This window comes from Folsomia candida, unplaced genomic scaffold (assembly GCF_002217175.1).
Source record: "Folsomia candida strain VU population unplaced genomic scaffold, ASM221717v1 Fcan01_Sc003, whole genome shotgun sequence".
Lineage (NCBI taxonomy): Eukaryota > Metazoa > Arthropoda > Collembola > Entomobryomorpha > Isotomidae > Folsomia > Folsomia candida.
In genome coordinates this window covers 11,880,468-11,904,307 of record NW_019091195.1, presented here as the reverse complement: position 1 = coordinate 11,904,307, position 23,840 = coordinate 11,880,468, and the positions used below count along the sequence as shown (strand labels likewise).

The 23,840-nt window shown below is 38.8% G+C and overlaps 1 protein-coding gene and 1 long non-coding RNA gene across 5 annotated transcripts in view; one reads left to right on the top strand and one right to left on the bottom strand.

Moving 5' to 3' along the window:
* Nucleotides 1-23,840, top strand: part of LOC110845997 (FMRFamide receptor) — a 31,673-nt gene continuing 7,833 nt past the window's right edge. The window contains exons 1-4 of one of the 4 annotated variants that reach the window (XM_022092581.2): nucleotides 1,254-2,651; nucleotides 4,177-4,242; nucleotides 4,329-4,404; nucleotides 4,472-5,593. Coding sequence is in view for 3 of the 4 variants with exons in the window: in XM_035849582.1 (XP_035705475.1) it covers nucleotides 4,229-4,242; nucleotides 4,329-4,404 (90 nt within the window). In the remaining variant the exon portion in view is untranslated. Of the gene's footprint in view, nucleotides 2,652-4,176; nucleotides 4,243-4,328; nucleotides 4,405-4,471; nucleotides 5,594-23,840 lie in introns of all 4 variants that reach the window. The other 3 variants (XM_035849582.1, XM_035849580.1, XM_035849581.1) reach the window with 3 other exon arrangements.
* LOC118434919 lies at nucleotides 2,684-22,121 on the bottom strand. Its single transcript, XR_004834365.1, has 3 exons — nucleotides 22,111-22,121; nucleotides 16,774-16,776; nucleotides 2,684-3,162 (listed from the first exon to the last, which is right to left on the bottom strand). It is a non-coding gene; the product is annotated as an uncharacterized LOC118434919 (long non-coding RNA).

Here is a 23,840-nt window from a genome sequence, read left to right as displayed (position 1 = left end):
ATTCTCAAATGCTTCCCTCTCGTTGTGGAAAACAATGTAATGCACTTGTGCAGGTTGATTTGAAAGCCATCGTTTGTGATGACATAAAAGAATTTTATATCTTTCCATCCACAATTGCACCTGATTCATTTTCCCAGCCGAAATTCGGAGGCCAAAGTTAAGGTGTTTTGCAGACAGAGTCGAATTTACTTTGCGCTGTTAAAATAGGGTTCGTTAATCTCCGGCTGAAAATGAAAGTTGTGTTTAATTTTGTTATATCGCGATGTGCAGCATCAAGTAAGCTGCCACTTGTATTTTACATTTATACGTATTCATCAGAATGTAGGGTGAAAATTATTGGATTTCGAAAGAGAAATGAAAGTTGTTCCCTCTCTCGAATGTAGCATACATACATATTTACATACACATATAAAGTACATCCTTGATTTTAAATTGGGCTGGCTACACAACTGTATATCCAACCTAGAATTTTAACCCCGTGCTACAACGGGGATTTAGATTAAACCAGTGATGAATTGTGCAGAAAGAACTGGTAACGGACTGCGACAATAAAAATGTGTACTATTATATTGAGCAGATGCTTCTTGCATACAAATTCAAATAAAAATTCGTTACATTATTTTCGCAGTTTTATCCATGATTCGGTAGGGTATCAAAGTTCATGGTACGGTAGCTTGTACCAGGAATGAAGGAAAATGCAGACCCCACGTGAACAATTTAAAAATAATGTGATCGCAACCCACATCTAATTATTTGCCTGGGGAGAAATACTTTATCTTAAAATATGAGCATTACGCACTTATTGGTCTGTTGAGCACAATAATGCATAACGCAATTTGGGATTTTATTATTATTGGAACTTTTTCTAGCCCGCTTTCCGTACAACAGCCCCCAGTCCAGTTGTTTTGAAAAAGCGAACGTCAGCAAGAAAACTCAGGTGGTATTACATGCTACATATGTAAGTGCGTATGTACCTACTAACAAACCTCAGAGTATTTTAGACCTCGAGTCCCACTCTTTTCGCCCTTGACGCCAATGTAACAAGACCAACTTAAAAACAGACCCATAAAGTTCTTTGTTCAATTTTCTCTTTACGTTGTAAACCTGCTACTACTGCTTTCCCTTCATAGTCACGCGTTTGCTGAATGCGAATCTGTCTACCTTGATTAGCAACTATGTAAGCGGTGTGCTCTTTCAGTGCAAGGTGGCTTGTTTTGAATGTAAGAATATTATGTTTTTCACTGTGTATAATATGTCAGAGTTTAAGTCTTGATATATTGAGCAGCCGAAACTTTCGTCATTTTTGTCATTTTCAAAATAATAACAAAGAAATGAAGTGAATGCGCGAGCAGCTAATGTCTCGTGAATAAAAAAATGCAAATAAATTATTTGGCATGGTTGAGCTACTGCGGAGACTGCTGAAAAGGATTTAACGAGGAAGGGCTTGTGTAATTTAAAAATTTATATAGTTCCATGCATGCATTCTCCGTCGACTGAATTTTTTGGAATATATTTTCCTTTCTACGAACACCAAGGACAAAAATTGTTGAACAGAACAGGTGACGCAAACGAATACATTAAATCCTGCTGCTGCATACCTTCCAAATATTTTCTTCGTTTCATGTGTATAAAATTGACAACGATTTCAAATGTAATATTGAATTGCAAATCGAAAATGATGATGATTTTTGTTGTCAGTCTGTTGAGATTATTTGACAGAGTTTAATAGCGATGTAGATGAAATATTTATTATTGTCAAAATATAAAACTACCATCTGTGTATATACATCATAGTTGATTGCAATTAGGATGTATGCATTACAAGAGTTAAAATTGGCTTAGAACTTATATGTACAGATACAGACTTATACCAGAAATTAGGTCTAGTTTCTTTGAGTTCTATGTCAAGGATTCTCTGATATTCGAAGTTAAGTAAATTTGATTGTGCCAAGTATTCGTAGCTTTTTTTCTCACCACGAGCCAATCAGAATATATCTTGACGTATTAATGGCGTTCTTTAAAGTCAAATGTGTTGTTCAAGTTTACATGAGATAATGCCACTATGTCATCATTGACACTTGGCACATACATGCATACGTACATATGTACGCAAGCAGTATGAGAACACACATATGCACATTGTACGTACTTACATATGCATGTAAATACTCCGTACATATTCCCACGACCTGTCAGCATCACATCAAAATGATTTGAATCTGTGACCCTGCTGTAATTAGACCTGCAACGGGATTTAATTATAAAGAAATTAATGGAAAATTGTAAGTATTAGTTCCGGAAGCTTCGCGAGTTGAATTCTTGTTGATTGCATCACAACAGCGCTTTTCAATCCGTGGGAGGCAGTAGCTTTTGGCCATGATGTACTATAGACGTGATTGACGGACAGCTTTTACCAAGTTTCGCACTGGATCCGACAAAGCCCATTAACATCAAATTGGACCCCGTTGTGAAAATTCTTGTGCCTAAATCAGCAATTTAACAAGACTGTTGGACATGGTTTGGCCTTATTGGATTATAGACGCAGACTGGCAATTGACAAGTCCTTTCCGAAATGCAGTCAGGGTTCAATAAAATAATGCGCAGTGCTACAGTTAAATCTGTTTATTCGCTGTTTGCTGGCTCAATATCAGGTACGTTTCGATTTTTTTAACTCGCAGCAACAGCAAGTGGAAATCACAAGTTAACATTCAGTCAGAATCGATGGCTGCACTAGGATTCGGTCCAAAAGTAAAGAAACATTTGAAAAAGTATATTTATTTGTATGAAAGAAAAATTGTCACTGAGTTGGAACGCGGTAGTTTTGTAGTCCATGCGATTGACTATCCAAATCAGAAAACCGGAAGTCGATATCTCGATTAGTTCAAAAATGAGGACAAAAAATTCAGAGGAACTCGCAAAAAAATTTTGCCACTACTACGAAAAAGTGTGCGAGCGCGTTCGGATAATGGTTAATAGCCACTTCGAAAAAGAAAAAATTCATAATGAGGCAATTTGCAGAGTTTTAGATATGTATGAGGGGAGGAGGAATGCTGAATTCAAAAAATTAAAAAATCGTCCTGCTCGTGTAGCGACCCCCAAAGTGATACGTAGAGTTCAGAAGGAAAACAAAAATAACCTTGGGATATCAGATGGTAATTTGGGCTACAAACTGAAAATATCAAAATTAAGTTTACATGACATTAAACCTACGAAGTTGGGGGTCAAATCCTATAGGGCAACACCTGCACCAAAGTACAACCAAGGTCAGCAAAAAAGAGCACAGCCCAACTCTCGGCAGATTGTTGAAAAACGAGTCAAGCAAAACATGCCCGTGATTCTGGTCATGAATGATTGGACCAATTGCTCGAATGATCCAGATGAAGTCCCTGGGAGGAAGTACTACTCATGTACTAATAAGAAAACGTTTAAAGTTTCCTTCAAATACACGCCGAAGTCAAAATTCCCCATAAAGCACATAATCGGGTAAGCATTGGAATCATTGGGGGACGTCTCAAAGCCGTTCGTGACCACAGCCACCATGACCTCGGAGAGATATCTGAACGATTGTGTAAAGAAGATCTTGATCCCCTTTATCAATAATCGTAATGTACTTTTCTGACCGGACACAGCAACATGTCATTCTTCAAACGTTGTTCTGGACTTGTTGCGGTCGAAAAAAATCGATTTTGTTGCAAAAAAGGATTATGCTCCCTACGTCCCTCAGGCAAGACCAATTGAAAGATTTTGGGCATTATGCAAGAGAGAATATAGTCGTCGAACAAAACCACCCAAAAAGTTGGGAAGATTCCGTCACATTTGGACATACACCTCAAAAGTGGTAGCGAGAAAGAGTGGCAAAGCGCTTTTGGGGAACGCGAGGCAAATAATTCGCCAGATAGGAAGGATGGGGGTCTATGGACCATATGAAGCAAAAAATTGAACGATAAGGACCTTGTTCTTAACCCTTAAAAGTGTCATTGGAATTAATTAAGTTTTCCGGATTTTACAAGCATTTTTCAAATGTTTCTTTACTTTTGGACCGAACCCTATGTGCTGCTTGCTCCAGTGCCAGGACAAACTGACGTTTTACACTTCATTCACATTTGCTTTTTTACTTTGCCGAATGTAAATTCTCGTTCGTATCTAATAAAATTGAATTTGATCTTGTTCTCTTAGTTCCAACAACCAGTTCCCATTGTACTTTTAACTTTCGTCTTTCTTCCTACATATGTACATACTACAGTTAGTCGATAATAATCTATTCGTAAATTACGCAAACACAATAATCAGAATATTAAGTAACGCATTTATGATTTTAATTATTACAGTTTTGTTTTCGCATGGATGGCGGAGGAAATTAATTATTTAATTCCAACGATTCAAGCAGGAAGCATAAGAGATCAGGTACTTTTTCGCGCATTTTAACAATTCATAGCTTTCCTATTTTTTAGCTCCACGTTTGTGTATCTAGACCACTGATTTTTTGTTGGTTTGCAACATGCAACTCCTATGTACTTCTTTATTATTCTACGATATCTGAATAGCTAAGAGTGCCATAAACCCACTAGCAGCAGTGTGTAGGGCTTAGAATGTGGAGTTGCACTGACATGCCATGCATGTTGTAGTTACGTTGCAAATAAGTGGAGAGGAAAAAGAAAAGCTGGGAGATTCTGAGGAGACCGTGTTAACACAGCCCCGAACTTTGGAACCCACACCATTCCACTTTCTGCCTCGATCCGAGTGTCTCAACTTTCCCACGGCTCTCTTTGTCTGTCACACCGAAATTGCAACTGCTTGTTCCGTGTCGTACCATTTGCATACACATACTCAAAAACAGTGATCGGAAAAGTTCTCTGAAATCCGAAAAAAGGTTTTGGTCACCATCCAGCACATTCTGACTGAGGATTTTGATTCTCCTTTTGGAACGGCTGAATACATCCAACAATAACGCTCATTAGATCAGCAGAGACTGGAAGTGGACTGGAAAGACTTTCTCTCCTTCGTTTGGGAGAAGGAAAAAGAATGCTGAGGCAGAAAAAATCAATCTGATTGAATACTCAAATCGTCAACACGTGAATTCAGTTCAACTGGTCCCTTCGTTATAATAAATACATTTTGTAGTCAGTAACACCTGCACTCAAGTTTCCTCGCAACTTTGAACTTTTTGAATTACAAATTGAGGGGTGTGTGGACTGGTGTGTCGTAGCGTGGGTGAGCGGTTGAGTAATGCCAACAGGGTGAACTTTCTCAACTTAAATTGTCAATTGGGTGTTACTGACCGTCCAACAAAACCACACCACTTTCAGACGGGTCACAAAACATGTCACGGTGGGGGCTTGTGCAGAAAAAGGAAGAGTAAAGTGATGAGGGTACGAATTCGTTGACAAGTGTTGGTGCAGAACTTAGCTGCTGACTTGACGAAACATTGTGGTTGTTTTTGCAAACTTGTTCAACATTATACCAGACAGGAAATAAGGGGAGCAATCTAGTCGCCGTTTCTAAATTCAGTTTGGATGAAGAGGTACAGAAGCCACAAAACCACTCATGAAGGAATTCATGAAGTGATTTGAGCCAAAACGCAAAACTAAAGCTCGTAAGTTCGAATCCGTCATCACCTTGTTGTTGTCATATTCGTAGTCATTAGTCCATCCTCTCGTGTCGTACTGTTGGTTTAGTAACTGACACCGACCAACGCACGGTGACAAGACAAGCATCTTGTTTGTTTTTAGAACTGGATGAGATGCTCATGTTTTCTCGTTCGGTTGCTCGTACCCCATATATTGATTTAGCGCATGTATACATATATCATAACCGTGTAGAAATATTATTTTAGCTTACATCGGTCCGGTACATAAGCTCATATGGCTTATATGTAGCATCAAGGTGAATCAGTGTCACTTTTTCGTTGGATGAACCTTAAATACAGATAAGTGCACTATGTGGAAAATGACTTCATAAGCTCGTGTCCTTAGCGTAGAATCAAGTCTACAACTTCCATAGCCTTTGCCCTCATGTCTTTGATGACGAAATTTATTAGGTTTGTTTATTTGAAAGAAGTTGGTCTCACTTCCGCCCACTGTTTAAATATGCATTTCGGATTACAAAGAAAGAATTTATACGTCTGAATGATATATTTACTCAACTTTGGGATAAGCTGATAGAGTGTGTGTTGTGTTTCTAAATTGGTTAGCTGAACCTTTGCCAAAAAATATTGCCACTTCACTTTCTTCAGTTGAATCGTGAATGGCAATGTGGGATACAGTGGAATCAATTTATTTACAGATTTGTCGCTCACCTCCTTTGCACACTGACTATCCATAGACTAGCAATATCCGCTACCTAGTAAATAAACACTAACATACTTTATGTATGGACACTGAGGTTGGTGGTCTTACACACATTAAGCATGTGTGTATATATTACAAATCGTACAGAAAAGTTGTGAATATTTTTACAAACATTTAATTCATCTCGTTTCAATTTAGCAAATGTCACACAATTATAGATTACCCATATAAAAATGTCTCCAAAGTGTATTCTTGATACAATCAGTCTTCTTTCTTGACGACTAATGAAGAAATGAATGCTTTATAGTTTTGTCAGGCGTTGAAGCTCTCAAGAAATGCAGCAATTTAAATAAATGTCCTCTCTCATAAACCTGGGACATTGTCAAGCATTTATTACTTTAGGCTAAAGTTGGCTATGCATCTATTTGACCAACTGCAAGAACTGTGAAATGGCGTTAATTATTTTAAGCATTCCAATTAAATGACATAAATTCATATTCTGGGGTATTTTGTCAAATTGATGTTTGGATGCATTTACTATATAATCAATACTATGCCAAGTCGTCCAAGTTGCACCGTTTTAGCTTGGTCGTGTTAAGTAGGCATTTAGCATTTAGGTTTATGACCCCTTCATGTCAAGTCGCTTATAATAAATATAATTACTATTTTGTCAAGTCGTATATTCAAGATCAAATGGGTACAGGTCTCTGAAGTTCTCAGCTGGCTACCACTGATACTTAATTAATTATTAAAGTTCAGAAGGTAAGCTAATGGCGACATTTGCGATCAGGATCACAGGTTAACCACCACGACTGATAGAAACTGATAACTTTTTCGGGCCCTTTAAGTAATTATTTCCAAACAGTGTCCAAATTCCATTATTTTTACATCCGATATTTTAAAGTCAGAGAAAAGTTATTATTTGCTGATGGAATATGTGGAAAAGTCAAATCGTGCTAATTTTTTTAGCAATTTCATAAAATTTGTGTAAATTTGCAACGCTGCAATCTTTATTCGCACGAGACTGAGAGACGTCGCAACATTTCTAAATTGAGATAAATACTCCAGTTGATGCGTCTCTCAGATGTTGCCTTAAGTAAACCCTTATCGACTAATTTCAACTTTCTCTAATTTCGGAACTGCATTGTTCAAATATTCATTAAACTCCTTTAGCAAATAGTCTTCCTTGATGGCAAAGTAAAGTTTCAATGTGTTTCTTCTTGTTAAGAAGAGCTTGAAGACCGACCGACTGGTGGTCGTCAAGTGACGTGAAGCAGTAAGATCAAGGTTTTAGAGTCCACCGAGATTTACTATCAGACTCGGATTACTGGCATCTTCTTAGATGCTGACTCACAATTCAACATTGTCCTACAACAGAACGGTGAGACGGTCACTTGATCCCATTTTCGGACTGTGCCCCAAGGCAGGGCTTTCCTTATTTTAGTATGGCGCATGGATTTGCGCAATTGGATTTCTCATTCGGTCCTCCGTACGTACGAGCTAAGAGGGTATGCCTAATTTTGTTTGATGTAATTATAATAGTGTCAAAGGAATATAGCTGCGATCGAGGAGGAGAGAAATATGGCTAAGTGAGCACTAATGAGCATTGTATAACTTTGACAAACTGCTCAACGGAGTAGTGAGCAGTCAAGTGAAATACTACGTACAGGATCCGCTACTAACACGTGAACGTGTTCACTCTTGAATTGCTCCGAAACGGGTTTGAGTTTCGGTTCCAAATTTTGAGCATAACGACATGTGATTGTTGATAAGGGCTGAGCAAAAAAGTAGCTCTCTAGATTCAAAAATGACCCTACCATTGACCTTAGAGTAAGAGGGTACCATAAAAACACTTTCCAAACTTAATTTTTCGTACACAGACATAATTAACTACTTCAAAATTCAAGGACAACAAGTTTCGAAAACAGGGATACATAAGGTACTGATAAATGAAGGTCAACAACGACAAGCTCGTACCAAAGGACAACCATCATGCCTCAAACCCGAGTCCGAAAAGTGCTAATTCGGCCCGTGCTTAAGAAAATTGACCTATTGACCTCTAAGGGCAACTCACCACCCCAGAGAGCAGTGGCACGTCTAACCAAAGTGTCATAGATTAGGGTGCGACGAGCAATTAAAATTTTGCAGAAGCAAAAAAGAAGAAAAATCCGAATCCATCAGCTGACTGAGAAGCATAAACAAAATCGTCGTCTGACCTGCAAAAAGTTTTATATAAATTACCTAACAAAAGATAAAAGTGACTTTTTAGTGTCGTTGGATGAAGAATTATTTTCTTTAAAGATACCAACGGTCATAGAAAAATTTACTATACAACCAAAGAAGAAAATAATTCCAGAAGATTGACCATCCCGCACACGGAAAACTTTTGCAACAAGTTCATGGTGGTTGGTGCATTATCTGGTCGTGGTGTCCTCCCACTTATCAAAATTCCACAAAAAGTGAAGGTAACTACGAAGTACTTCATTGACTTTGTTTTAAAACCGCTTTTGGAGATTCATGTCCCAAAACCATATGGCAAGGACACAAAAAAAGTGATAGTTCATCACGACGCAGCGTCATCACACACCGCCCTTTTGACCCAGGATTACGCCAAGGACCTGAAAGCTAGACTCGGGATAACAATCATCCAAAATAGTGAAATGCCTGTTAAGTCACTCTATGTAAGTCCTATGGATTTATTCGGCTTTGGATATCTGAAACAAAATCTTTTCTCCGCCACCCAAAAACATTTGACGGAGTTTGGAAAGTTATGGGAGACGAGTGGTCTAAAGTTGACTTCGCCATGGTCAAATCAGTGTACAGAAGTTGAAATCGCCGATGCCGATTTGTAGCTCGAGAAAAGGGCTTTCACATAAAAAATGTTCGGGACCTAAACTCCAAGCCGTTCAACCAGTAATTGAAGGTCAAAAACGTTCACGTGTTAGTGGCGGAGCCTCCGTATGAGAAGCTTTTACTACAGTATTCCCATTATATTTAAATGCAACAATTATATTTGCACGGCTATTACACTCACAATCTATTTATTGCTTCAATAAAAGCAGATTTATTGAGAGTCTGTAGATATTTGATTAAAGATAAGCCAAATACTTTGAAATACTTGGAACTTGTGGAATCCAGTCAAAATAGACATTTCTAAACTTCTTTGCCTCATTTATTGCTAACTTTAGATTTAAGGGTTGCAATTCGAATTGAAATTCCGAATCTCAGGTCCGTCCGTCTTTCTCAAAAATAACAAACTTTTACAACAACCTGGAAAAGTGGAGTCAAGTCAAGTAGTTCAAAGTTGGGTGAGAGTTGAGACGGGTGAAGGGAATCAATTTTGTAACATGCACTGATCCGTAAATAAGGGGTGCGACTTTGTTCAATCAAAAAGTTTGGCTGGTTTGTTCATGCTCCTTTCACCTAAGGACCGTTTTATACTTTAAAAGTTAGTTGTTGGACAAAACACGACCTCATGGGATTTCAGACGCACACACAATATTAGCCAACATGACACTTTTTAACGAAGTATGAAAGAACCACTTTTTGTGAGTAGTTGACGTGAGCAAGACTGGGTCGTCAAGTCATTGTTCAATAAAATGAAAATACTGTTTGCTTTCATGAAGCCAAGGGGAAACTCGAGGACTTGAGTTTCATGGTGATATTGCAGAGAAGATTTATTTACTCAGCCCCGTTCTTCCTTTCCACTCGGCGACGATGATGCTTGTTGGTATTTATAGTGATGCAAATTCAGTGTCAAATGTTGATATAAATTTAATCGATAGCTGATAACCCATCTGCAAAATATCGAGATTTTCTTCAAAGATTGATTTCACATTATGCTTGTGACATCAAAATGTGCAGACGCATCATTCATATTATGTTAAGACAGAGTAAAGCATACCGACTTGTAGACATCCATCAAAATCACATCCAGAAATTGGTATTGATGATACTGCACGAATATTTCTTTTGTTCAGGAGATGAGAATAGTCACTGCTGACAATAGTGTGTGATTCATCATGCATCGATGTCACGGGTTCAAGTTGAAATTGCTGACACACATGATTCTTAAAATAGCGTGGGTTGGTTAAGAAAACAAGTGCGGGATTCATTTTGGGTTACAGAATTATTTTCCAGTTTCCTGAGTTGGAGCTAGTGGATCATCGTATTGTAAATAAATAAGTAATCTCGCCCATTACCTATCATAAGTGCTTATGTGTAGGGCAGTGCATGGGTGGATATGATGTGAGGTTAACATCTTGGATACACGCACTTGAATATTTCATTGTTGTGCGATACAAAAGGCGTTTCCCCCGAATTCCGATTCATTCGTCTTCAGTCGGATATATGTACATACGTCTGGATAAATATATACGAAGATAAAAGTATAAGACATACTTGCGTAAAATATCATATGGTGTGAATATGCATGTATTTTGTGGCACGTATGTATGTACATATTTATGCATGTGACGTAAATGTTAAGTCAGCATTGGATTTTGTTAAAAAATGAGGCACAGTATGTTGCTGGAAATCCCTACAGATTAAAGTGCTGCTGAGAAATAGTCGCTCCTCTTCTACTACCCACTCCTTGGGACATTTTAATATTCAGTCGGGGACGAGAAGTGAATGCTGAGCATATTTTTGACCCTACACAGTCATAGGAGCATGAGGTCGAAAGAGCATCGAAACTATTGACATGCATTGCTTTTTGTTCCTACGTATATATTCTAGTTGCACGTCACTTGACGCCTCTGCGTTAAGCAGTAGCTTATCAAATGTGCACATTGTGACCAATAACCATTCTGGATAAAACGATAGTTGAGTAGGTCATAGATGTTGTCTCAAGACTTCATGATTTAAATTCGGATTGCCTCGTTGACTTTCATTTTTTTGGATTTGAGTAATCTTTGGCTATCTCCAGTACCGGCACAAAACAACAGAAATTCACTCCAAATAACTTTAAGAGTAAGTTATTAAAATATGGGTCACATCCCAGCTGTACAATTTCATTCCTCTATCAATATATTCTCACTGGGAAGGAATGACATGGACTGGGTCAACTGTCATGATATTGCGCGTCTAACCAAGTACAGCTTAACCCATTTCATCTAATCTCCGGCTCAGAATGGTGCGTGTCATGGATAACCGGGATTAAAAGTTCGTTTCTCTTCAAATGTTGTGACTTCACTTCACCCTTTCTTCGTGCAATTTCCACTTTATTTTGAGCGACATGAAATGCCGAGAGAATTCCTGTTTATAAGGAGCATGGGAGGGATCAGACTGCAAAGGACCGAATTAAACGATGACCAGACTTATTCAGTCACTCGGATGCGTTACACCCTGCATGGTGTTTCTTGTCCTATCCAGCAAAGTGAAATGCGCATTTATTTTCGACTAAATTCCAACATGTGTATGCAACAATACGAATTATGACACCACGCATCATTCTTGTGGATGCTATAGCGCTTAAGCTATAGCTTAACAATTCCCATTTGACCCCAATACGAATGTTGGTTTATGTCAGAGAGATCAGTTTACCGCAAAGATTTTTTTGCATATGGTGTGAATCGGTGTGTGGGACGTTGATAAATAGATGTCTTTGTCAAGAAAGGCTTTCTAATTATGTTTCTTGTCCAAGCTTCTGGACGTGTTAATTAGAAGGATTGTTGGAATTAATGAGTTAAGAAGGAACAGTTGGAGAAATCAGTCTATGCAACAGTGCTTTTATGAAACATTCTTACTCATGAATTTATCACCTCACCTGCGCACCTTTCTCCTATATCTATATTTTCGTGAGACTTCCAACAGACTATTACATGAAATTTGTGATTGTAGATTTGTACTATTTGCGCTATTGTAATATTAAGATTTTCATGGGCCGATGCCCGATATAAAAGTTGCAATGGAGAAGCCAAACATTTCTATACTATGCTCGAGACTTTTGTTTTGAACTATTTTTTGTAGCCAACAAAAAGACTATTGTATGCACAGCTAAAGTAAAGTAGAGCAAGTAATATTATTAATATGGATGATGGCAACTTCCCAATGCCAAAATGCCCCTTTTCCTCCTATTTACATGCTAGAGCCCAATGTCTCATTTTAATTATTATGATTATTTGCAAATTCTTGCATCGCACTGGAATTTGCATTCGGATTTTGGTTTCAGTGCCGTTTACTATAATCTCACCAGTACGAATGCATCCCTCTACGTCGCGTACCCTAATTTGGCGTGGGTCATTACAAATCTAAGGGAAAGGACGGCTTGGAATGAAATATTTGTGCTGGACTTGTAAGTAGTTTCGTTATTCTGGCTCAAGAAAGCCACAGGCCTTAACAGACAACGATCCAATGGTTGAAATAGGCGTGTTTCTCATTAAATGCAGTCTTCCTTTCCCCTCACATTGTATCTATAGCATGGTTTCTGATGTTCAAACCACTTTCTTTGTATTCTATGAAAGCCTATAATGCTATTGGGTAAGGTAAGTAAAGATCTTGCAACCTCGCATATACATAATACTACGAAATGAAATACAGCATGACCTCAATACAGGATGACACTGCGATGCAATGGCAATCCTGGTTTCTGGTCACTTATTCTAAGCGAGTTTCATGGAATCTGGGGTTCTATCATTCTGACACAATGGTTGATATTGGAAGAGGTTCAGAAATTTGTTTTTTTTTTGTCCACAATCAAAAATATTCCACCATTTCCTTTCCATTCGTGAATCTCGTTTCGAATTTCCGGCGCTTGGAGGAATTCAATGCGGAGTATGAATCCCTTGTCGAAATTTTTCCTTGCATATTCCACTCTAGTGCAAGTCGATTTCACCAGAATTTTGTGTCGGGTTTATTTATATCCCCGTCTCGAAACCACCATGAAAGGAAACTACCAGCTATCAATATCAGCATTGCACTTCCACACCAAAATAATATGCATGCCACCAAGAGTGAGGAAAGTGAAAAAAACGAAGACGTTCCCCAGCGGATAAAAAGTCGTAGTGACGAGTGGATAGAAACATGCAACCCACCACGAACGACTCTGCGACTACAATTTTTAATATAAGCATTAAAAACTGTACATTGGCGTCTCATGGTCGAGCTTAATGGCGAACCACAATTTCATGTTTTTTTAACCTCCCCATTATTGAACTGCTTTCTATGCTGACTTTCACCATTCGTATATTTGGTGAATTTGCAATGCAAATGGCGGAAGGAAATCAACGTGGTTGTGTGGAAACAGTTAACCACAGTGTTGGCGGTTGCTGACCTTAGATTTTGCGGTAGTCTGTCTATCTATCTCACTCCGCATGGTTTAACTTTCTCTTTAAGATCTTGTTGCTGTTGATTTATGGCAGAAAATCACAAAGTACAACAGCCAAACTGTTGACAATTCAACACAATAAATTAGCTTGAGTACATTTAAGTATGCATCGGCGGAAGGAGGGACAAGGGCTTTAATTTCAATGTAAATTTGTCGGGAGTGTTTATTTACTGCAGTTGAACAACTAAAAGCTGGCTTTGCTGGTGGGCACTTTCTCCCTGTTTCCACCAATAGCTGATTGTCAAGGTACGCGAATGAAAATGAATGCGTGGTAAAAGGAAGTTTATTACCACTTTTGGAATTAACTCCACTACGCAAGCAAGCAATGAAAATCTTTACATTGCCGATAAATTGTGCCGTCGTAATGTCCCACGAATTCATCAAGCATAGATAGATTGGGAGGCATAATATATGGCTACATATGCATAAGGCGCATGGCATATTAGAATCTGACGGCGAGTAAAGTTAAAACTGAGAATATATGCATGTAGATGAGAGATTATAAAATCTTCCCCGTCCTTGGACACAAATTAATGCAAAATTCCATTTAATTTCATGCCTTTCCAAGTTTCCAACCAGCTCATCTACTTACATACTTACCTTTGCGGAAGTCGAAAAGGAATTTATTTTGGTGAATAACTATATTTTGCAGCTTCCACTTTCCGTAATATGAAATCTTGGAATTGCTTTCCCAACAACAATTTGATGAGACTAACTCAATCAAATTAGTGGAATTAATTTTAGATAACTGGTTATGGGCTCTGGTACTCGTACTATACAAACATCGTCGCGACCCAGTTGTAATGGACTGACGAGACAAGAAGAAGAGTAAAAATCCAATTTGTGCAAACTTGATGAGAACTTTTATTCTTTTATGTTGAGATTGAGATGGATTGTGTCTTAATTTGTGATCTGCTGAATTCCGGTCCAAGCGGATAACAAACTACCTTCTGGATATTTCTATGCTTTCTCCCTTCCATCTTGGAAACCATGCATTTCAACCCATGTGCCCAAAAATGCCTCTCACGGAACATGGCACTCGTCGTCTCTTTGCCCTCTTCTACCTGACAACAATGGCGAGAGCAGTGTATTTAAGTTTAAATCTTTCATTATTTGTTGTCTTTGAGAAATTTTCACTGGGTGCACAAGAAGCAGTGGCAGAATAGTGCCTAGATATGCCTGCTCGACTGGATTTGATGATTGGATGTCACCGAAAACTTGATTAAAAATTGAAGTCTTGAAAGTCCTCGTCGTCTCTTGTCTCAAGCAACAGAATGATTAACTCTCTATCACAACCAGCCACTATCCGACATGCCTCTTGGCGATCTCAACCCTAAACTTCCTTTTAACTAAGGAGGGGAGCTTGCGAGGTTGATAATAACAGATCTTGATGCCCTTTGGATATGTGGTAGGGACCCATGAGTGTACTATAACCCTGAAGTGGTTTGACTCCATGGCCACATTTGCGCCCGCCACACCCACTCAAAAATGCCCAAAAAACGCTTTCACTCGAGTTTTCACTCACTCAAATCCACGTCAAAAATCCAATTTTACTCGGATTTTGAAATTTCTTTCACCATTATACTCCCAGATAGTTGCTTTCTTCAATCCAATATCAAACTCAATTTTGCTGATTATTATTTCGCAGGCATAATTTGCCTTGTTGATTGCTACAACAATGCTCATTCAGAAATTTAAATTTTAAAAATACTAAAAATTTCGAAAAAATTGAGTTTGATATTGGATTGAAGAAAGAAACTATCTGGGAGTATATTGGTGAAAGAAATTTCAAAATCCGAGTAAAATTGGATTTTTGGCGTGGATTTGAGTGAGTGAAAACTGGAGTGAAAGCGTTTTTTGGGCATTTTTGAGTGGGTGTGGCGGGCGTAAATGTGGCCATGGAGTCAAACCAATTCAGGGTTTTAGTACACTCATGGGTCCCTACCACATATCCAAAGGGCATCAAGATCTGTTATTATCAACCTCGCAAGCTCCCCTCCTAAGCTGTGTATACTTGCAAGTTGCAAGTTGCAACGTCGACGTATTTATCCTTTGTCTCCCACAGAAGCCGTATTCTTGTAAGGGCGTGTTTGCGCACCACGATTGAGACTTTACTGCTCTTTTAATGACTGACACCGGAGAAGCACTTACATTTTTCCGATATTCAATGTCAAATAAATGCAAAACAAAAAAAATTGAACGAGCAACCAAATTTTTCCTATGTAAAAGAGTATGGTCATATTTTTATGTTCATGTTATTAATTATTTATTGCCAGTTCTGTTATGTAACTTGGAATAGAGTATGCAATTCATGTAATTGATGCAATTCGTAACGAGCTTGTTGACCAATGTGTATTTAGCTAATGGTTCATTTCAACTACAAATGACATCCGACACATTGTTTGAGACGACGAGCACGACCTTCACACGTGTTTACACACCGTAATTAAACTTTCTCACTTTACTACGAATTTTTGTTGAGCATGATGCACTACACGAACGAAATAAGTTGTCGAGATTTGGAACTCGACGGCGACAGGTTGGTTTTGACGCCTGGGAACTTTTATAACCTTAGGCTATGAAATATGAAGCATTATTATTTTCAGGATTGTAAATCTGAAAGCAGCTGCTTGATACTGACATTTTGTTGATGTGGTGTGACTTTTTCTTTACATAAGTATCTCTTATGTAAAGTATAGTATTTCTTTACATAAAACCTGATTTACAAAGGATTATTTGAACTTCAGAGTGCTCGTCTCTTCATTATTACATCAGACTTTTGTACATAGTTGAAAATTGTTGTAAAATTTGATAGTTTTTTGTTTCATTTCTCTGTATTCGGCAGGTTTTAGCCCCACGTACCTGGCTGATCCAATTACGTCCGGGAGAATAAATCCACTATATTATTGCCACTTTCTCTTCTGATTTGTTGGAATACTTCTGCTCAATTTGCACATTGCTCTTGAATTGAAATTCTGGTAGGCAACGAAGCAGCTATAAATGGTGAACAATGAAATGTTCCACTGTTGCACGCAGATTAATAGAGCATGTGTGAAAAAATCTTGCTGGTAACATCAGTGGATGAGAATGTCTAGTATTTCGCCCATTAAGAAACACGACGACGACGAGCATGGTCCTCCCACTCCGTCCAACCATCACATCCTGTACTTACGCCTTTTCACCACCAGATTTATTTATCCCTTTCAGGATCCGACCCATTATTGCTGCTGCACCCTTTGAAAACTTGCCCATCTATTCGCTTGCTTTCACTTTATTGGACTGGGTCACGGGGTTCTGGGTTATGTTCTGTCCAGACGTCGTATAATAGTGCTTGGCACTTGGCGACAATCTCACGCTCTCAACATCCGCATCTTGAATATGGCAGCTACCTACATATTTGTTCACATTTGATCAACTTTCACCAGATTCTTGGGATAGGACAAGGGAAAACTTTTTGGCTACTGAACGATGCAAGTATTTCTTCTGGCTAACGTCCACAAAATAGGGACGGATGAATTTAGTAGTTTACCGAAAATGAAAAATAAAAAAAAAACTAAATAGCATAAGTTGGAAAGTGTATACATATGTATATTTATAGTGAAAATGATAGTTTGGTCATTTTTTTCAGGAAAACTGGTTAAGTTCGACTACTTAGTAGTGCAGTTTGGCACAGATCTGTTACATGCATAAAACGGTTATGTGTTTGGTAGAAAATTTATAAGAATGGCCCATTTAGCTTAGAATTAAACTACGAGGTAAGCATAAATATTTAGCCCCGCATGTTCTTACAAAAGTAAAAGTTAACATTGCATACTTTTATTTTGTTTGACCAACAATTAGGAGGCTAATTCGTTTGGGTGTTGGATGTCTTATAAAAGTGATATTCACAAAAAAAAATGTTTCTCTTTCGTAAGTTGTTTCTTTGAATGTTGTAATTTAGAAACATTGTTTGTTTTCTCCGTATCTGCATGCATAACACGAGCATTTCAAAAAATGCTACTTTCTGTGCAAGTTCTGGATATATGTCTCCATAAATAAAGTATACACACGAGTTGGTCCTAGAATTCAGAGTGAAAAGAAACGACGAAGATTTGCCTTCTTGTCTCGTCCTTTGATCGTAAAGATGAGAGTCGTTGGAGCGCATTTGAAAAGCCAAGAGCTAAATCCGCTCTTATCATAAAGTGAGCATGTGGGACAGATATTCATTCATTGCAAGCCATGTTCTAGTCTGTTATGAGGTTGGGAAGGACAAATGAGCTCCAAAAGCAACAGTCCACTATTACTTGGCCGTGCAATGTCTTGAATTGGGTCCAGATTACTTACATGATACATACTCGCAGTTTGTTTGCAGAAAAACACCCTCAAACAGTTACTTGTGACTGTCAGGCTCCTCTTAACAGTGGTTGTTTCCAGCATTAGCAACAAATCTGTTTCATTTGTTGTCATTCCTTCCGTACTCCTTTCAGAGTGACCATGTGCACACTAACTAACTGTATGTACAACTAAATCCCTAACTTCCTTTTTATGTTATGGTTTTTTAATGAAAGCAGGACGGAAATTTGTCCACTTTAATTGAGTATTTAGTAGGAGTATGTAATATCATGCCGTATAGTTCGTACATAAGTTATGAACGTGTTTACGGCGCCAGTCAAATTTATATCTTTCACATATAAACGCCTGTGCAGTGTAATATATGTCTGCATAATCATCTGTGTCCTGTAAAATAATTTGAAATTCTACGAGTTAGACAATGACAAAGAAGTGTTTGCATTTGTCAACTGTTTTGCATCCTACTCTACGCGTATTCGCATCATACACCATCAAAAATTTGGTTAGGAATTGAATGCATGAGAATAATCAGGTATATAATTGCAAACACGTGGAAATCTGCTACCAAGTATCGGGTTCCATGCGGTTGACGTCGATTGTTGTCCTTAATAGCTGCTAAGGTAAAAGTATCTTTTCGAGTCTGAACTAGTTACGCACAGTACTTTCCTTTTCTACAAGCTAAGCAAATGCGTGGCTATGTGTACGTGGGAGCAAATGATCACTTTTGGAATTTCAATTCCGAAGGGAGGAGTTGACTGACTGTCAAGATCGTTACCCTCGTTTCATTTTACTTAGTCAGTCATCCACCAATCTCAGAATATGTGCATAGTCAGTCTTTCATCGATCCTTCTATGAGTTCACTTTTACCGATTTCCCTAGATTTTGCCAATGATTTCCCGAAAACATTTGAGTTGGATGGCTCCACTGACCAAAGGTTGGCATTACACATTTTAGTTTACCATAAAATAGCTTAGTGAGACTGTGAGTGAGATATATGAAGAAAAGCACCAAACGAAACAAATCCTACGATGTACGTTCTATAGCATTCTTTGCCTGATTTAAAACATTTTTGAACATGCAAAAAATTACTCCGTCTTCCTAGGAAGAAATAGTAATAAGTTTTTGGTTGGGCATATGACAAAAGTAATATTACTCACTTCTTATCGCTGAATAACATTGTAACAGACGAGTTTGATGAATCTTCGCCAAAACAAGAAACAAAAATAACAGCATAAAGTAAGTTGAGCGGATTGTTGGGCTCGCTGGTGTGCAGAACAAAAGGATTTTTTCCTTCTCCAGAATAAAAGGGAACATGTCCGGCATAGTTTTTGCTCTTAATCCTTTTTGGACGAAAAGGATTTAAGTTTAACCAACTCGCTGTTGCTGCTCCAAATTAACTCAAGAAGGGGTAAAGTCACCACCAAAATACTCGATTGGTACCGTTTTATTAGGTTTTCTGTCTTTTACTATCGTCGTTCAGACCCACACTCCAGTTATGGTCCGCCAATTAACTGAGGGTACCATCCCAAACACAATTACTGCTCTGCTTCTTCTCACTCCGGAATTGATTTGTATCAAACAACGACCTTTAATTGGCATGAGTAGGTCCACAAACCTGGAAACTGTTTGCAACAAAGCCTTGCCTGGATCTTGGGAGGAAATATCTCCAGTCCAATCTTCCATGAACACATATGTGTGTGTATATAAGTGTGTAGTTGGGATTCAAACCCACCATGTGCAGGTCGCAAAACCTAGAAGTGCAGGCAGGCAAAATAAACGTCCTACTAAATTCAAGATTTGGAGAAAGCAATGGTTGTTCCCCATGCTTCAGTTGTCTCAATATGTGAGCACATACTGTGCATGAATACATTCGTTATCTCAATTCGCATAGTGTTTTTCCTGGATAGACGACAACATCTTAAAATTAATGAATCCCCTTCTTGTGCTGCATGGTTTCACATCACAAAAGGCAAAAAAGTACAAACTGTATGAATCTGGCATGTAAAGTAAATGGGAGCCAAAGTTTTTAGTGAGACATGATTTTGTTTTCGTAGTAGTCTGTTGCTCTTTCTGCTGGAGTGGACTGAACTACTGGAGTGGAGAAAGTGCGTGAAAGTTGCCTTGGCCCAGAAAGTTCGCAGACATTCAGCATTTCATTTCACATTACGTTATTGCCTCATCCCTGCCTCCAACACACTTTTTACGCAGCGTGGATGGAATGGTTGAACTTCCGACACGGGTCTTGAGCGCGTTTAGTCTTTATTGCCGAGATGAATTTACGCCACTCGCTCCTTTCTCCCGATGGAATGTGCTCCTCTTGTGGTCATCGCACTTGATGGCTGCGTGTAACTGGTGCGTAGCCCGGTCAGGAGCAGGCCTTTATTGGGTCCATAAAATGCGAATGTTGGGAAAATATGGGAATTTTAGGTTCGATATAGACTGAGAGTTTACTTTAAACGCCGTTTTATTTTCATCTTTTTCTACTTTCAAAATTTATTTAAGTTCGAAACTAGTGATCGACCCTGGTTTGTGGTATATATCAACAAATAATAGGCTATGGTCGTGGTGATCATGGTGGTTGAACTAGAAATGGACACTGTTCATCCGCCCCATTTTCACAAAAGTGCCACTGATTTTGACAAGAATTATATGTGTCTCATAAAAATTTCTTCTCCAACTTCCTCCCTCTCTTTGTGTTCCATTTATTGAGGGTTTGAGGCCCCCATTTATTTCCCGAAAATCGGACAAAGTAGAAAAGTGAAGTGTGTTTATAGTCAGCCATTCGGAGTCCGTGTGGTCCTGCCAGCAAACCATTGGACTCAACACGTGCCTCACAGAACCCATTTCCTGTTGTTAAATCTCATGACCTTTGTTAGGGCTTGAGAAAGAGGAAGAGTGGATGTTAGATGGATACGCTACTTTCAGAATGTGTATGACAAGCAGACTTATGATGGTTATTGAAAAAGCAGAAAAACAAGTCGTTTGTTGCGTTCACCATTCTATATTTTCCGAGCTAATTCTTTTTCTGTTGGTTTGACAGAGCTTGGTGTTTATTGCCTGCGAAGTGAAAGTGTTAAGGCAGGACTGACTGGGGTAAACTTGGGACATATATATTCGGGGAAGGCATGAAGGTTGTTTGTGGAAAATAATGTCACATTATCGAGAGAATAAGTATTCGTGCACCAACATCTTTTTGGCTATCGATATCATCTGGTGAGATGCTGGTAGGATTAAAATCTGAATCCGTCGCACATTTTTAGCTCGAGTCAGAGCTTGCATGGAGCCGTCATGTCCGTCCGTCCGTCAGTCTGTTTGCACTGCTACATATATCTCATTTAAAACAAGTATATCCCATCCTCGCTTGTAATTTGGTGCACACAGTGGGTTCTCTGAACAGTGGTACGCGCTGACTCGGGCCTTAGCAAGTCCGTGCACTTGGTTTTATATTTGTAAAAGTATAAATATCTTTGTGGCCTTGCACAACTTTCTTCACAGACATCCAGTGGCCTGGCCTTACTGCCCTTGGATGTGACTCTCTTTTAACTGAAAGAGCTTGTTCCCTCACTGTTTCTTTTAGTTTGTGGACATGCATGAAGACTAGGCAAACATTTATTGGAAAACGATTGAGCTCTGCTGTTGGTTTTGCTGCACCGGAGGGAATGAGATTGATACTGCCAGCGGTAGGATACAGCGGTTTAAGTGACGAGAGTAATGATAGTCCTCCGTCATTTGAAGGAACGAAGGCGTCTCCAACTTGTCTACATCAAAAAGGAAACTAATTTTATGGAAGGCAATTCATTCATGAAAAGAATCGATGGAAAAATACGACACAGATGCTGATGTCCAGAACATTTTCTAGCTCCTTCTTGGTCAACATGCCACTGCTTTCCTGACGTACTTATGTATGTACACGTCCATTGTTAAATGTGGGGTGCCGAATCCCTTTAATACTAATGATCTGACGACAAAAGAGAGTGCTCTTACTCCCACTGCAGAATTAACTACCACTGAACACAAGGTTTCAATTTGGTTGCTAGAAATTGCCAAGAGAAAGCTTTATCGCTGTAGGGCGATATTTCAGATATAAAAGCGGATCGGGTACGGACGACTAAAGTACAATGTCAATGGAATTTCACACATTTTGAAGGATTTGGTTTGAACCTTGACGGAAGAGCATCATTTAATGCAGGTTAACACAATCTGAACGATTTTACTGTAAAGAAGAAGCAATTTTTCAGTGCCCTTGAACAATTCCGTTTAGTGCTGCAATCTAACCCTGGAGAGTGACGATGTAAGGCACAGAACATGTACAACCCGAAGGCGAGAATGAGCGTGTAGAGAAAATCGACAGGAATTGTCCATTAGATCTCAAAGCTCGAATTTCAATGCATGCTCAATCTTTCAACTTCTATTTGCACTTGCCAGACAACTTTCTCGAATGGAGAAGAATGGAGTTCCACAAGCGAAGTTGACAGTTGTTATTACCATTTCGGGTGGATCACCCTTTTTCTCTCTCTTAACTAAACTGTCCGACTTGAAATACAACTGAGATAAAAGTTTACATCCCCATAAATTCTTGGACGGAATTCTACAATAGTGATCTTGCTAAGAACAATATGAAATCAGCGTTGGGCAATGTGGACGGTGCGGTGTGATATTTTGCCCACTTCGAAGGAAATTGCGTTCTCCTTGATGGTGGGATGATCAGATTTCAGCCTTGGAGTCCACCTAAAAGAATAATTTAGAGTTCCTTCCTTCCAAAGCAATTGCCCGTCCACATTCCTGCTGGTGAAAGTCTAGTCCACTCGAATTCTTCCGTATGTCGTTTGTCTGCATGACCACTTCACATCCATGACACATCAACTCACGGATCGCTAAAGCAGATATGGAATATCATCACCAGAAATACTGACGCGCTCATAGTTCTGTTCCACGTGTGAGGAAGATGAGAAGACCAGAGTCTCAAATAACAGTGATTAAACGTTGACAGGAAATTATGGCCGACGTTTAATCAAGCCCTTCCTTTTAATGTATAAGATATAAATATCGTCCTATGAATATCTTCATATCGTTTGGCTTCCAAAGTATATATAGATATCGGCGAGGCTGTGGTTTTGTGCGTACACATGTGTACGTAATTGCCATAAAGTGCGTTTAACCTGCCAGAATTAGCCAATTAGCTCGGAGAAAACAGAGCGAGACGGATGGCTAATTGCTACGTGATCCGTTATGTTTTTACTCTGCTGCCTCCATGTAGAAATCCAAGTAATGGACCACACGTGGTGGCGGTGGGAAAGTACTGCAGGTGAAGTCGTCGTCCCAGAGCTGGCTGGGAATTAATTTCATTCCAAAAAATTCGCTCCGGATCTCCACTTTTTCTTTTTGAGACTTTGAGTATCCCCAAAGGCTTTGCATTTAGGTTATTGTAAGCTCCATATCTTGCATAAGTATGCTGCACAAGTTACTAACGTATAGTGGGAGAAAGTAGAAAGTAGATGGTTCAATGTGAAAGGAAGCCACCTGTTAATAAAAATTGATGCAGCGTGACACTGCAATACATTTCCTGTCCTACAGTAATGGATATTTTCATCGTTTCTGTTATAAAATAAAAGTGAGAGATACCAATAAGGTCATATCATCGATTTAACATGCATGCACTACCGTAGAACCACTAATTTATTTAGAATTAATTAGTTGCACGAGCTGGCCAAATGCATATTTTTTTTGAAACTTTTATGTGATTCATTCAAGGTTCGTTGCGATGATTTGTGGGAATAATTAGTTAACTGATATGTGTAACCTATATAATTGATCTGCATATATCTAGTTAACACGTGTATGCATAATCAAGCGTGCAATATGTCACTCCCATTCTAAATTCCAAATTATCATCCACT